At 40.3% G+C, this 15,766-nt stretch overlaps 2 protein-coding genes across 24 annotated transcripts in view; one reads left to right on the top strand and one right to left on the bottom strand.

Annotated features, from left to right (window-relative positions):
* mapk8ip3 (mitogen-activated protein kinase 8 interacting protein 3) overlaps positions 1 to 3,500 on the top strand; it is a 48,003-nt gene extending 44,503 nt beyond the window's left edge. For 14 of the 18 annotated variants that reach the window (XM_015945920.3, XM_054750483.2, XM_015945909.3 and 11 more), the window contains 4 exons: positions 1,433 to 1,471; positions 1,774 to 1,938; positions 2,485 to 2,631; positions 3,234 to 3,500. In XM_015945920.3, the coding sequence (XP_015801406.1) occupies positions 1,433 to 1,471; positions 1,774 to 1,938; positions 2,485 to 2,631; positions 3,234 to 3,358 (476 nt within the window). In that variant the 3' untranslated portion in view covers positions 3,359 to 3,500. The remainder of the gene's footprint in view (positions 1 to 1,432; positions 1,472 to 1,773; positions 1,939 to 2,484; positions 2,632 to 3,233) is intronic. The other 4 variants (XM_015945922.3, XM_015945912.3, XM_070542662.1 and 1 more) reach the window with 4 other exon arrangements.
* nme3 (NME/NM23 nucleoside diphosphate kinase 3) lies at positions 1,404 to 15,529 on the bottom strand. 6 transcript variants are annotated; one of them, XR_008565781.2, is made up of 6 exons: positions 14,935 to 15,112; positions 13,176 to 13,306; positions 12,997 to 13,098; positions 12,765 to 12,877; positions 4,606 to 4,809; positions 1,404 to 1,577 (listed from the first exon to the last, which is right to left on the bottom strand). XR_008565781.2 is itself a non-coding variant. In XM_015945932.3 (5 exons), exons 1-5 carry the CDS (start codon positions 15,432 to 15,434, stop codon positions 4,695 to 4,697), a joined length of 507 nt encoding a protein of 168 aa, XP_015801418.1. In that variant the 5' UTR covers positions 15,435 to 15,528; the 3' UTR covers positions 4,091 to 4,694. The 6 variants fall into 6 exon arrangements, 5 of the variants coding, with proteins under 5 accessions (XP_015801418.1, XP_015801417.1, XP_015801414.1 ...); XM_015945932.3 differs by lacking the exons at positions 1,404 to 1,577; positions 14,935 to 15,112 and adding an exon at positions 15,389 to 15,528 and having other exon boundaries at positions 4,091 to 4,809; XM_015945931.3 differs by lacking the exon at positions 1,404 to 1,577 and having other exon boundaries at positions 4,091 to 4,809; positions 14,935 to 15,111.
* Positions 15,530 to 15,766: the final 237 nt, after the last annotated feature.

Genomic DNA, 15,766 nt, shown 5'->3' with positions numbered 1-15,766 from the left:
AAGGAGGTTTTTTTTTTTTTTACATTTCCATGTTGTTGGAAAAAAATATTTGCTATAAAACACATTTCTGTCTGTGGCTTTCCGTAGGATCATCATTAAAGGGGCATTATGGAAGTTTGACAGCCAAAACATGTATAGAAATAATAAATTTCTTCTTCATACATTCTCCTGCAATGCCCTGGTCCGGTAGAATGAGCCCTGGCATTTTACTGTGATTGCCTGTTTTTCTGTAAAATCACAGAAAAAGAGAGCTGCTCGGGTCGAGCAGGCTGCTTCATGCGCGTTCACGCTCAGGCATAGCCCTCCGAACCATTCGTTGAACGTTGTTTCAGCTGTCATCAAGAATATAAATGTTACAGATGGTTTAGCTCGCCTGGTAAGATTTGGGGCTTTTGTGCAGAAGTCCCGGGTTCAGTTCTGAATGTGAACATAGTTATTTTAGAGTTTCTTTTTTACATTAATGGTATATTTTTTTACAGTAAGATGCCCAAATTTTTATTTGAGACTCGCCGAACGGCATTGAATTCACAGATAAAAAAAGATGTGGGTCCAACTTTCATTTTGGAACAATTTTTTAAGCAAGGGAAGGGAATGATCTGAGCATGCAGGAGGACTGACCCATCATAAACCTTTGTCGGCTGTGCTGAAGAGAAAGGTACAGAACCAAATTATTTAATTAATTAGCTGCATGTTCTCCTGTCCTCTGTCCTCCGGGACACACACACACACACACGGGACTGTCTCAGCTGCTATTTTCGTTAAGGAGTGTGCACGTACGGCATGCGCGCCTCGTGCACGAGCCTCCTATTGAAGCTGTCGTTACGCTTTTGGCCTGAGGGGGCAATCGCGAGCATAAAAATTCTAAACTCCGTAAAGTTCCTTTAAAACATTTAAATAGACCAAGACATAAATACTCTGCACAATGAGCACATAAGGGGTGGGGTTTAGTACATAGTTAAGTCATTTTAGAGGTTTCAAAATAAAATACAGCATGAAAAAAGGAAAAAGTTGCTAAACCCGTGACGAGAACTTTATTGAAATACAAACAAAAGCTGATAAAAAGCATATTCATATATTTTTATGAAACAGAATCCATGAGAGTATGATTGTTTGTGTTTATTTTTCACTGTATTAAAATTACCTGGTATTCTGTTATTAAATTATAAACTATGACTTCCATGCACATAGCTAATAATATTAATTAATATATTATAATATTACATTTTCTGATTGGTTTAAGTTGAGTCTTCGGACATCCATAAAAAACATCAGCGTGTCCAGTGTCCACACGGAGACCTCTTCAGCTCCCCTCAGCTTTTCCCACTTTCTGTTTCCTTCCTTTGTTCAGTAGTAGCAGCTTGTTCTCCCAATCCTAATTATTACTGTCACTGTCCTCTTTCTCCACCTCCTCCTCGTCTTCCTTCTCCTAAAGCGGTGGTCCTTCATCGGGGACAGCTCCTGGGTTTGAGGGGTAAGTGGGACCTCCCCTCGTCTCCCCCGGCCAAACCGTCCAATCTCTTGAGACTGTTTTATTTTTGAATTTTCATCTTTCAGTTCTTCCTTCTCTGATTAATTTCCTGAAAATAAAAGTATTCCGTGTTTATTGTTTTGTCAGAGAGATGTTTGACTTTTTAGATGCATGTCATCAGTTATTGTGACTTTAATAAAACGTTACGTGCAATGTAGAAGTTAGTATATGTGTTGTTTATGGTTTCTGTTATGTTTATGATTTGCTTGTGAACGTTCTCGTCGTCTCTCGTCCCTCTGCTCCAGCCAATAAGGTGTCTCCCACGTCCTCCGGAGGCGTGATCCACGTCTACAGTGATGACGGATCAGAGAAGAGCAGCGGCAGCTTCATTCCCTACTGCTCCATGGCACAAGCCCAGCTGTGTTTCCATGGACACCGTGATGCTGTTAAGTTCTTTGTCTCCGTACCGGGTCAGTAAACGCCGAGATTAGGTTTAGAGCTCCTGCTGTTTCAGACCCAAGCTTATATTTAAAGAGCAAGTCACCCCCAAATCCACTTCTTTTTTGCTGATTAACTATATAAATGAGTGTCTAACCAAGCTGTAGACACATGCAATCATTTGGCACTTAAGTGCATCTTAGTTAACATTTAAATATTCTGCCTAAAACTGTCATTGTTGCACAGTTTTCAGGTAAAAACTCTGCATTGCATTTAAATTTAATCTGCCATTGCTATAGGCTAAGAAGTACACTATGATGTCAGCTGTTACATTATGAGGTCACAATATCATGTGTGTGTAGTCTTGCCAGGCAACAGCATTTTTTGCATTTTTCAAACAGGAAGTGGGAGTGGAGTAAGACTCTGGCAGGGGGTGACTTGCTCTTTAAAACGTTTAGATTATTTGGTTCAGATTAAATGGGCCTATGATTGGGGTTGTACCTGCGAAAATTAATGTGATGTTTTTAGATTGTTATTTTAACAATTAATGCAAAGTTTTGGGCTGTATTTTATGACAGGCAACGTTCTGGCCACCTTGAACGGCAGTGTTCTGGACAGCCCGTCAGAAGGGCAGAGCTCCACGGCACCAACAGAGACGGAGGAGCAGAGTGTTCACAACGTGTTGGTGTTGAGCGGGGGCGAGGGCTACATCGATTTCCGCATAGGTAAACACACACACACACTGCTATCAGAACACCCAATTAATAAAAGAAAAAATTTAAATATTAGCTAATGTTTTCCAATATAATTTATTCATATTCTGTCTGTCTTAGTTTAAAAATGAACTGAATTGGTACGGTTGCTTTTCTAAGGTGGTAAAAATAAAGAAACCCTACAACAGCTCATCTAACTGGGAGTTTAAAGCAAAGAAAGGATGTGTTTTCAGGAGAAATTAGAAGTTTTTGTGTGTTTTCCTGCCAGATTCCACCTTTAGATCTTTTCCAAACATTTGCGTAAAAAGCTTCGTGGATCTGTTAAAATATGAATGTAAAATTATAAATACCACAAAATAAAATTTCAAATTTGAATGACTTTGATTCAAATGTAACTAGAATTGTAGTTCCTTTTGTTTCCAGGTGGCACTAGAGGCACGGTGCAACCCTAAAATGTCAAAAAAACATTTTTTTAAATTAATAAATAAAATTCTGGTTTCCCAACAAATGGAATAAAAGAGTGAAAGAAACTAATCACAAGTATTTTTCATCCTTTTTTTTTAAATAATTCTAGCCTGACTAGCTGTTGAGTTGGATTGGTTCGTCCTCCACAGGTGACGGAGAGGACGATGAGACGGAGGACGGAGACAACAGTGGGGCTTCACAGATGAAACCTGCTTTGAGCAAGGCTGAGCGGAGCCACATCATCGTCTGGCAGGTGTCTTATGTCCCAGAGTGACACCGGAGTTTGTCTTGGAAGCTTCCAGCCATCCAAACCTTGCAATTCCCCCCCATCATGTAAAAGTTCCCCTCTGGCTGTAAAACTACCCTCTGAGCTTTGCATTGTTCCTGTAACTAATAAACCTCCTCCTGTCCCTCCATCTCCTCTGATCTAGTTATCTGCCTGACACCCTGTGTCCGTCACACAGGAAGCTGTAACCATCACCATAAACCTCATTATCTACCTCCCTACATCCATCCCCGTCCTCTCCCTCGGCTGTCCTGCAACAGCTGCTCCTTGAGTTTATCTGTAAAAACGTCACCTCCTCTTCCAGATCCCATCAGATTCCCCAAAAACAAGTAAAAGTGTGAATGTCGGCCAAGAGTCTGGTTTCACCCGCTGACTTCTATTTATCTCGTAAAGGTAACAGATGAGTGAAAGTCTGATAATCTGGTTTGTTTTGACTAAAACGTTTTGTTTAAAACCACCAGGGTGAAACATCTCCAGCTTCCTGATGCAGGTCAAAGGTCGGATCATGTTCATATTCACACAGAGGGGTGTGATGCAGGCGAGCGCTGGCATGTTATTTATGTACAGGGATAAAAACTGTAAATGTCAAGATGCATCCTCCCGGTTCAGTATAGAAATCTGTGCATTGATCTCTTTATCTGTGGATTAAATATTAAACATATTTGTGTGCTGAAAGCAGCGAGTGGTGTGTGGTTCGCTTCACAACAAACACGCGTAAAATGACTGATTTGTTGTTGCTTTAGTAACGGATAAATGCAGCTGGGCTGGTTTAGTAAAAACGTGTTCAAGTACAGATTCACCTTAAAGTCAAGCTTCATATGAAAATATAAAAACACATGAAAGCTGCAAACTTTACATTCAAGTCCTTCCACATGATCATTTTCACAACTCTGAACAATCTGAAGTCAAAGATGCTGATATTTGGATAATGACACATAACCGTTTTTTGCAAGTCAAACAGATTATAAACATCTCAGCTCAATGGAAAGCTGAGCCGTCAGGTTGTTGCACACCTGACAGGTGCAGGATGTGTTCATTTAACACAAATAAAGGTGCATTTACCTGATAAACAATCCTTTCATCTAAGTTTTACAATCTGAACTGAAAAACAAAAACCAGAAGACAGCACTGGCGTCCCTTATTGAGGCATTGCCCATGTTAAAGTCTTACTTTAATAAAAATGTAAACAGAGAAATGCAATAAGGCAGAGATGACCGTTCTGTGTAACTAGATACCTGCTAAAGCCAAAACAAAGCATGTCTGAGGAGGATCTATTTGGTGTTCAGGTCTGCAGGTGTTCATGTGGGACGGGATTAAGCTGCTGTCAGTAGATCCAACTGGTGCTGCAGCTCTCCCAGCGATGGAGCTCGTTCTGACCAAACCACAGAGAAATTTCCTTCATCGCGCTCTCCATCGAGTCGCTGCCATGGATCACGTTCCTGAACATGCAGAAACAAAAGTAATGATCACTCCTTTGGAAACATAGTCCCTCCAGCATATCCTGGGTCTTCCTTTGGGTCTTTTCCCAGCTGGACATGCCTGGATAACGTCACCAGGGAGGAGTCCAGGAAGCATCCTAACTAAATCTCCGAGCCACCTCAACTGGCTCCTCCCGACATGGAAGAGCAGCAGATCTACTCCGAGCCCCTCCCGAATGACCATGCTTCTCACCCTATCTCTAGTGCTAGGCTGGTTTGAATCCTACCTGTCTGACAGATTTCATTTTTGTAAACGTACATGACAAATCTTCTTCATACTCCAGGGTTACTTGTGGAGTACCACAGGGTTCAGTGCTTGGACCAATTCTTTTTACTATATATATGCTCCCAATTGGTAAAATCATTAGACAGCATGGGATAAACTTCCACTGTTATGCTGACGATACTCAGTTATATTTATCCATTAACCCTGATGAACCTAATCGGTTGGGTAGATTACAGGCTTGTCTTGAGGACATAAAAATTGGATGACTCTAAACTTTTTGCTTTTAAATCAAGACAAGGCGGAAGTTCTCATCTTTGGACCAGAGATCCAGAAAAGGAAATTGCTTAGTCAATCACCTGACCTGAACGGCATTAAATTAGTCTCCGAGAATAAAGTAAGGAACCTTGGTGTTATCTTTGACCAGGACATGTCATTCAATTCCCAGGTTAAACAGGTTTGTAGGATTTCCTTTTTCCACCTTCGGAATATTGCTAAGATTAGAAGCGTCCTTTCCAGGAGTGATGCTGAAAAACTAGTTCATGCATTTATTACATCAAGACTAGGGATGGGTACCGAATTCTGTACTTTTTAAGGTACCGACCGAATTCCACAGTACCGACCGAGCACCGATTCACTTCATTTCAAACGGTGCCTCGTTTCGGTACCCGTCCTTCACAACGAGAACTTGTCTAGACAGCTGCGCATGCGCAAGAGCGTTATGTCATAGGTCGCTGCGAGCGAGTTGTAAACAGAGCAGCATGGTAGAAAGAACGAAAGCTAAAGCTTGGGTCCACTTCACTAAATGTGATGGGTAACTGGGTGATGATGAAACCAGCAACAACGATCTAATTGAGACATCCTCATCTTAATCTGCTCCGGTAGGTAAATAAAATGTTTAAGATAACGTTAGCTTGATTTGTTAGCTTCCGTTTCACTAATGGTGCGTTCGCTTTCTCCTCGGAACTCCGAAATTCGACTAGAAGAACATGAACGCGCTCTAAAGTTTGGCTTCACTTTACTAAATGCGACGGGTGATTGGGTGAAGATGAAACCAGTGACAACGATCTAAGTGTGAGGCATCATCGTTTTAATCTGCTCCAGCAGTTAAATAAACTGTTTAAGATAACGTTAGCTTGATATGTTAGCTTCCTATGCCACCATTGTTATCAGCTAATGGTGCATTCGCTTTCTCTTCGGAAATTCTAACTTCCCAGTAGGAAAAATCAATTGAAAAAGGACGGTAAAAGGAATGAAGATACACAGTAAATTTAGTTCACAGTAAAGATGTTTGCTTCAGTTTAATTATCAACTTATAAAACTACAAGGACTATGTTAAAATACAAACAGTTGTATGTTATTAATCGTGATATTTATCAAATATGGTTATATATTGAGAAAAATATATATTTAATTATAAAAGAGAATTCAAAATATTAAACACTCAAAAGTATCGAAAATTGGTACCGTTAAGTACCAGTATCGATTCCTAGGTACCGGGAATTAGTACCGGATCGATTCAAATGTCAAAGGTACCCATCCCTAAGCAAGACTGGATTACTGTATTTCATTACTCTCAGGAAGTCCACAGAATGTAGTTAAAAGTCTTCAGCTTGTCCAAAATGCTGCAGCTAGAGTTCTGATGAGAATTAAAAAGAGAGATCATATTTCTCCTGTCTTAGCTTCCCTACATTGGCTACCTGTTAAATTCAGAATAGATTTTAAGATCCTTCTTCTCACATATAAAGCTCTTAATAATCAAGCTCCATCAGATTGTTCCATACGTTCCTAATCGAGCACTTTGCTCTCAGACTGCAGGTTTACTGGTGGTTCCCAGAATATCTAAAATTAGGATGAGAGGCAGATCTTTTGGTTATCAGGCTCCTCTCCTGTGGAACCAGCTCCCAGCCTTAGTCTGTGAGGCAGACACCTTGTCTACTTTAAAGAATAGGCTTAAAACATTTTTATTTGATAGGGCCTATGGTTAAAATCTGATATTTGCCTAACTCTGGACAAGTGGGGGAGTACAGGGAGGTGGAGTGTACAGTCGGTAAAGACGGCACTCCCTTGCCCTGCCTCCAACATGCCTCCATCTAAAAAGGCTAGGTTATCCAGAGTTATCTCTGTAGTTATTAGGGCTGGGGGTAAACGATTATTTTTAAAACGATTATTCTGACGATTATTTTATCGAATAGTCGACTATTCTAATGACTATATAGAAAATTAATCTAATGATTATTTTTCTATTGCACAATTAACAAAAACCAGAAAATCTCAAATAAATTCCTCAAAAAAATTGATAAATTCTTACTGTAAGAGAATAAACACTACAGGCCTTCCATTTTGTATAACACTGCTTTTATTGTGTTGTGGTTGGTTATGTTCTGGTGACGTGTAGAACTTGGGAGTGCAGGCTGCTGCCTGAGAGGTGGTTGGAGATGGAGTGTCTCCATGCTGCTTTGTTTTGGTCACTTATGTGCGTGAGGCGAGTGGTGTTATGACCCTTCCTGGGGAGTTTGGCTCGTGTGCAAAAAGGAAGGGACAATAACGGGATTTAAAAGTTAAAATGATGATCAGGTTTATTTACAACTACAAAAAATCATAAATCTTTCCATCCACAGGTTGGGAATAATACAACTAATTCTGCCTGTGGGGAATTAAAACAAAGTACAAATAACTAGGGATGTCCCACTGAGCAAAGATTACTGGGTTCTGGACCAAAATGAGGATCTCCAAAAGTCCAAACTCTAAACTGGGCGGTTAAACCAAACTCAAGGTGATATTTTACACTAAACCAAAAACCCACAATACTCTAAATGTAATAAAAGGGAGATCTGCACCACAAAAAAGATGAACTCTAAACCAAAACGTAACAGCTTATCCAAACGCAAGAAGCTGTTAGCGAAGATGCTAACAGTAGCTTTACCATCATTAAGTTCAAGTTACCAAGTTTAAATAAAACAAAAACACCCAGCAGCAAACAGACCAGCACGGAGGAGAGACTGCTACCACCAAAACAGCTCTCCTAATGTCTGAAAGAAGCTCCTTTATGAAGGGAGAAACGCTCCCGGTGATGTTCTACATCTGCGGTAGAGACGAAGCAGCGCATCTGACCCCGGAAGTTGTCGTCCGTTGCCGGGAGACGAAGGCGGGCAACACAGGAAAATAATCTAGTAGTGGACGGACATTGTTCCGGGTCTTCGGTATTTGGCGGAGATGTTAGTGAAGGCGGAGAAGAGGGCGAACTAGAAGAAAAACAGGCAGATTCCTCCTCTATTTACAAACTCCTGGGGATGCAACAAGTGGGCGCGGTGTGTCGACTTCCGGATCTGACGTCGACAAATTTTTAGAATCGAGCCGTCGACGTCGTCGAGGCTTCGCTACAGCCCTAGTAGTTATGCTGCTATAGGCTTAGACTGCTGGAGGACACACTGACCACTTTTCACACTCGACTACTTTCTTCTACAATCTGCTCATTAACTGTATTAACCCTAACCCTAACACACACACACACACACACACACACACACACACACACACACACACACACACACACACAACTTAATCAACATTGTTTTGTTTAACTGTGTGTGGGAAAAATGCCAACAGCGTTAGGACAAAATCAGTTTAATCAAATTAAAATAAAATGGTTCTAGTATTTCATATTTCCTAGTTCCTACCGCATGAGTTCAGATGCATTAATTCATGCACTTAAATATTAAAGTTCTGATATTATTGAAAAACTTGTTCTGTAATAGTTCCTTTACTATTGTGATCAAAAATATTTAATCTCAATTCTGAGGCTGCTCTGTAAGTAGTTTTCCAATAAACAATACACATAGCAACTTCTGATCAATCCATATCAATTTCAGATTTAAAATAATGCATTGATGTAAACCACAGTCTAGGGATGAGTACCTTTGACATTTGAATCGATTCGGTACTAATTCCCGGTACCTAGGAATCGATACCGGTACTTAACAGTACCAATTTTCGATACTTTTGAGTGTTTAATATATTTAATTCTCTTTTATAATTAGATATATATTTTTCTCAATTTATAACCATATTTGATAAATATCACGATAAATAACATACAACTGTTTGTATTTTAACATCATCCTTGTAGTTTTATAAGTTGATAATTAAACTAAAGCAAACATCTTTACTGTGAACTAAATTTACTGTGTATCTTCATTCCTTTTGCCGTCTTTTTTCAATTGATTTTTCCTACTGGGAAGTTAGAATTTCCGAAGAGAAAGCGAATGCACCATTAGCTGATAACAATGGTGGCACAGGAAGCTAACATATCAAGCTAACGTTATCTTAAACAGTTTATTTAACTGCTGGAGCAGATTAAAACGATGATGCCTCACACTTAGATCGTTGTCACTGGTTTCATCTTCACCCAATCACCCGTCGCATTTAGTAAAGTGAAGCCAAACTTTAGAGCGCGTTCATGTTCTTCTAGTCAGAATTTCGGAGTTCTGAGGAGAAAGCGAACGCACCATTAGTGAAACGGAAGCTAACAAATCAAGCTAACGTTATCTTAAACATTTTATTTACCTACCGGAGCTGCTCTGTTTACAACTCGCTCGCAGCGACCGATGACATAACGCTCTTGCGCATGCGCAGCTGTCTTGGCAAGTTCTCGTTGTGAAGGACGGGTACCGAAACGAGGCACCGTTTCAAATGAAGTGAATCGGTGCTCGGTCGGTACTGTGGAATTCGGTCGGTACCTTAAAAAGTACCGAATTCGGTACCCATCCCTAACACACCCACTAATTTACAAATAATAAATAAGAGGTGCATTCATCGGTGTATCTCCTTTGATCCACATTAGTGATGTTTTCAGCACCAGAACAATGAAGCAAAGAAACAGATTCCTGAGTTTATGTTAGTAGTTTTATTTATTAGGTGCATCTGATCCGTTCTATTTTTCTCTGAAATGAGACCAAATCAGTGCTTCTATGGGTTGTCTCCTCTCTGCACTAGAAAAATGTACTTTATTATAATGTTCACTGTAATGCATCTTGACGTTCTTAACAAATAAATTAAATCAAAGATATTGGTAAATAATGCCAAATATGTAAACTTGTGTTTCAGTCATTTTTATACTGGCTTAAAAATACTTCATTAAGTCTACTAAGCAGGGGTGTAGAACGTATTTAATAGGGCCAGCCCAGTAATGATCTTGGACCAAAAATAAAGGGGGCAGAAAGTCAAATACAGGGGGGCAAAAGGAGATGTTTTTCCAGACACCAAGAAAAATTAACGTATTTTCCGGATTATAAGCCGCTACTTTTTTCCCACGCTTTGAACCATGCGGCTTATGAGGTGCGGCTTTACTGAAGATTTTCCTTCACTTGCCAGGGGGCGCTTTAGCAGAACGTGAAACAGGTGGAAGTCAAAAGTGGAAATCGAAGAAAGTGCTCATTTTAATTTAGCACATGCAAGCAGCCGGCACGACGAAGATTATTTTTCAAACCCATACCCCCTCATCATGGAAACTACACGTATGAGTTCATATGATGCCGCATTTAAGTTGAAGGCCATCGATCTGGCAGTAAAGGAGGGAAACAGTGCTGCCGCACGTAAGCTTGGCATGAATGAATCCATGGTTCGGCGCTGGAGACGGCAGTGGGAAGAACTCATTCAAGCCAGCTTCACCCGGGGATGATGACAGCAACACGGAGAGCGACACTGACATCGCCACAGAAAAGGTATGTGACGAAGCTCTTCTGAGGCTGTTCAACTCCGACACTGAAGAAGATGACTTCAGTGGTTTCAGTGCGCAGGAGGATGATGAATAAACTAATCAATAACTTTTCTGTTTTGTTTGATACTGATCAGTTCAGTTACATTTTGTTAAACTACGTTTTCAATTCAGTAGATATCTGCGGCTCTCAGCCCAGTGCGACTTACATTGAGGTGCGCTCTACAGTCCGGAAATTACGGTAAATGCCAAATCCCCCCTGCAAAGTGTGTCACTGAGAGTTTAAAACAAAAATTATTCTTGTGCAAATATTGGTGCATTCACCTTTAATACTGATTATTACAATGCAGCAGTTGCTGGATTGGTGCAGTTCAAAGTGGAGTGCATCAAATAAAATAATATTAACATAAAGGTGAGACGTGTCATAATTTCACCCCCCGGAAAAATTCCTAGAGGAAACACTATTCCTATATTTCCTGATATTTGGACATCTCTCCTCGGAATAGCCAACAGCAGCAAACACCCTACTTGCAGTTTTGATGTTTTATCTCCACAAATAACGCAAGCCTGGAAGAGTTCTGCTGTGTGGTGGAGTTGCTAATGCTAACGTTAGCTTCTGCTAGTCAAGACGTTCGCTGCTGTTTGCTTAATGTTAAACCAAAAACTGCCTTACCTGTCATGAGTCAAGATGGGTGAGTCCATGAATTTTAAGTGACAGTGTGACATAGAACTGTCAGGCTTTGCAAATCCTAGAATTTCACCGTCTATTTTCTATCAGGAGCTAATGCAGGAGATAGGTGTAGGAGACTATTTTCTTACTCAGCCTGCATTAAAAACTCAAGAGTGACGGATTATAATCAGAAATAATGATTAAAATTTGTTTTTTTCTGTGTTCACACCTTGTTTTGTTACAGGAAATTCAGGATGCAGTTCAGGATAAACTTCAAAATTACGCTTCTCACTTACAAATCCTTGAACCATCAAGCTCCTCCATATCTGTGTGAACTTGCCCGTTACTACAACCCGCCGTGTGCTCTCAGGTCTGAAGATAAGCTCCTCCTAGCTGTTCCGAATGCACGTTTAAAAAGCCGTGGAGAAAGGGCTTTCTCTGTCTGTGCACCGAAGCTGTGGAACGCATTACCACTGCTAGTGAGGCAAGCACCAACAGCTAGCATTTTTAAATCACGCCTGAAAACTCACTACTTCAACCTAGCTTATACAACATAATTATGGACCTCACTGACATCTGCACTGTTTAAATAATGGACTCCACAATTATCGACTTCCGTATTATTGAGGTTCTTTGTAAAATGTTTTTTCCCATTTTTATTCACCATGTATCTTAATGATTTTTAGCTGTTATTTTTGGGAATTTTGTTGTATTTCCTTTTTATCTTTTATCTGTGTTCGACATGTTTATATAACGCCTGTTTAATTAACCAACATTTTTAGTGTACAGCGCCTTGTTTGGTTGTAATGCCTTGTGAATGCACTTTATAAATAAAATTGGATTGGATTGGAGGAAATAACAGCAAGTGTTTTCGAAAACTTCTACATCTCTCACTCGTCACCTCACACAGATACTTGTTTTTGTTGATGTTTATGTTGTTTTGTGTTCATCAGCAGAGCAAGTAAAACAAAACATACACAGAAAAACCATCAAAGCATTTGATTATAGGGGTTTTCCAGCTGCACTACTCAGCTTGATTCAGATGTGAGCGATTCCCTTTGACAGCCGTTTCCAACAGCATGATTCAGTATTTTCCCCAACTTTCGAGTCCCTGTCTCATTGTGGTTCCCACGGTGCACCGAGATAGTTTTGGCTGAATAGTGTTGCTGGAAGAACAGCTTTACTGACGTGAAGGACCTCAGCTTCACCCTTCGGAGGAAACTCACGATGAGCCCTCATCAGAACAGCTGGATTAAAAACAAATTCAGCGACCCTTTTAATGAATTTGTGAAAAAGCCAGCTCTTACTTTCCCACTTCCACACAGAAGTCTCCTCGAATGGTTCCTGGCAGCGAGTCAGCAGGATTGGTTTCTCCTAGCATCTTGCGAGCCGTTTTGACCACGTCCAAACCCTGCCACACCTAAACAAACACAAAAACGTACAAAACAGTAAGAGCCTGGATGTAAAATAACCTATGGACCAGCTGAGAAGAACATGACATCATTTCTAGCAGCTTATCTTGTTAAATGGTGACCTCACCATTGCAACAACCGGTCCAGAACTCATGTAGCTTATCAGTCTGCTGAAGAACGGCTTATTCCTCAGGTCCCAGTAGTGTTCCCTAAGAACATCTTCAGATGCCTAGAACACATGCAACAAGATGGATCATTTAATGGCTCACCTTTTTCACCACTGGGGAAAATGTGCACCGGATTTACCTTCACAAGTTTCAGGCCCACAAGTTTGAAACCTCTCTTCTCAAAACGACGCACGATTTCTCCCACCAGTTTCCGCTGCACACCATCTGGTTTCACAGCTAGGAAGGTGCGCTCATTCGCTCCCGTCCAGCCTGGAACATTACACCAAGTTTATGACCATACCTGAGCACATTGACCCTGGGCGCAAGTTAACATTTTTGAAGAAATTCTGAGAAGCGCAGCCTAAAATTCCAACATGGACTAATAATCTACGAGAAAATGTTTGATTGTATTATCTGTAGAAGTTTAAAGATGAAAACAAATGTTATAACTGAACCCAATAGCTCAATAATCTCACCATGGCAACTACACACCTGTGTCTCTCCCTCCCTGACAGAGAAACCAGACAAAGAGCAGCGGTGGCACGGGGAACATTAAAAGTCATGTTGATAAACTAACTGAGCAGCAAAAGCCTCTGATGGTTTCCTATCTGCTCCTCCACAGACAGGACAGGTTAGAGGAAAGGTTTGTAGTTAGCTGGTTAGTGAAGGAGATCCAACAGATGGGTAATTTAATCCTAATCCAGCCCACAGCCTCCTGCTGGTGTTATTATCAGGAATAAAACAAACATCTTACATATTATTGGAAGTTTAGTTTTTTTTTTTAATGTTTTATTATTTTCTGCTTTAAACAGAACTTGATTAGTTCTCCAACATTTCAGAAATGAGACCACTGGGTTCAAATAAAATAACAAACTAAGCCAAACATTTAATTTGGGGTTACTTCTTACACCCTTAAACTGTAGCATAAATATCTGCTCAAAGACATTAAACGCTAATAAATTATAACTTAAAGGCAGGAATCGGATGTGTCCTATAGGTTTTCTGTGTTTTTTTTTTCTGATTTTGTGAGTATTTGCAAAGCAAATGAGGTGTGACGGTTGATTGAGGAAACAGATTTTTTTACTTTGTTAAATCTTCTTAAATGATTAAAATGTTTTGTCCTAATGACTGTTGTGAATGGAGAGCTTTTGGGGGATGGCAGGTTGTGTCAGACACATTTTTAATAAATAAAAAAGCAATTATCTGACATCTGCTATTTATCGATTAAAACAAATCAATATGAAATAATGGTGATGCATCGGGATATCGAATCGAATCGTTGACCCAATAATCATAATCGAATCGGGAGACAAGTGAAGAGTCACGCCTCTAATGGTCAAACACACAAAGTAGAAGTAAATGTATACCAAAGATTTGAAAATGTTAGGTCAGAGGTCAGAACATCAGCTCTCCCAAAATCCTCAAACTACAGCACGTGCACTGAGATGTAATTTATTCAGAAAATGGACAAAATCCTGACCGAATAGTAATAAAGACGCTCTAACGCTAAAGCACGGACACTTTTAACTGTCTAGTAATGAGGCTTTTTGTGATGGACTAGATTTAATCCCTAATACTTGTTCATTTACTGATGTAGTTCAAATCTCTGCCAGATTTCTCAGGTGCGATAAGTAATGTCTAGAGCTGCTTTTGTTGTAGCTATTGTGTGCGTCACTAATCTAAGAGAGGACAGCTTACCTTCACCTATCCTTTATTTTGTCATTCATCTGCAAAAATACTCAACTCCACTACTGATGTTGAAGATAATCTCGTCTCGTGCAAACTTTGGCCATCTGAAACACTTATGCACCGTTTTAATTAACACTGCATTGTTTCTATATAAACCCTACCTGAGGGATAATCTTGGTGCATCTGAAGCTACATCAAGTTCGTCTCACCAGATTCATCAATCCGAGCTTGTTTCTGCACCAAACCTTCCAGCTCGCGCATATCTCTCAGTGACCTTTTTCTCGGCCTCATTGCGGCGGTCCTTCTGCAGCTCACTGAGGCTGCGCACAAGCACGCGAGCTAATAATAGGACGATGATTAAACTTTTCTAACCGAGGAGCGCGCGCACATGCAGGGATGCGGTTAAGCTAACTACAAGCTTCACCCACAACAGCCATGCTATTACAGACACGAACAAATTAAAATAGTTCTTGCTTTTAGTCTGTTTTTGTTTCCTCACACTTTCAGATGCCTCATAGCAACACAATACCAGTCAGCTCTTTGTGAAGCTAACCGAGGAGAGATGTCAGCCTGGACAATCCCGAAAACCGAGAATATCAGCCCGTCAAACTCAGAGTGAGGGTCGGAGTCCAGACCGAGTTATAACAGAGTTATGTCACCAACCTGGCTGATAAATGTGCGCGAAAAGCGACAGAAGCAGGCAAATCATGTCGGTGCTGTAGCCAGCGAAGGAATGGAAGAGACACGCGCAGTTTCTCGTTGCTAGGGAATACTTAATAGTGGGGCGGTACCACGTGAAAACGTGCCCACACCACGGAAGCCCACGAGGTTACAATTAAATAGAAAGAAAGAAAGAAAGAAAGAAAGAAAGAAAGAAAGAAAGAAAGAAAGAAAGAAAGAAAGAAAGAAAGAAAGAAAGAAATTTGGATAAATTTAAGCTTAAAATGTTTCTAAATGAGTCCAAACGTTTACTTCAAATATTCTTACTGGAATGTTTCACATTGTGTACAAAGGCTATCAGACATTTGGCTTGCGACCTCT

This window comes from Nothobranchius furzeri, chromosome 12 (genome assembly GCF_043380555.1).
Source record: "Nothobranchius furzeri strain GRZ-AD chromosome 12, NfurGRZ-RIMD1, whole genome shotgun sequence".
NCBI classification, from domain to species: domain Eukaryota; kingdom Metazoa; phylum Chordata; class Actinopteri; order Cyprinodontiformes; family Nothobranchiidae; genus Nothobranchius; species Nothobranchius furzeri.
The sequence above is the reverse complement of the archived record's forward strand: the minus strand, read 5'-3'. Positions and strand labels throughout refer to the sequence as shown.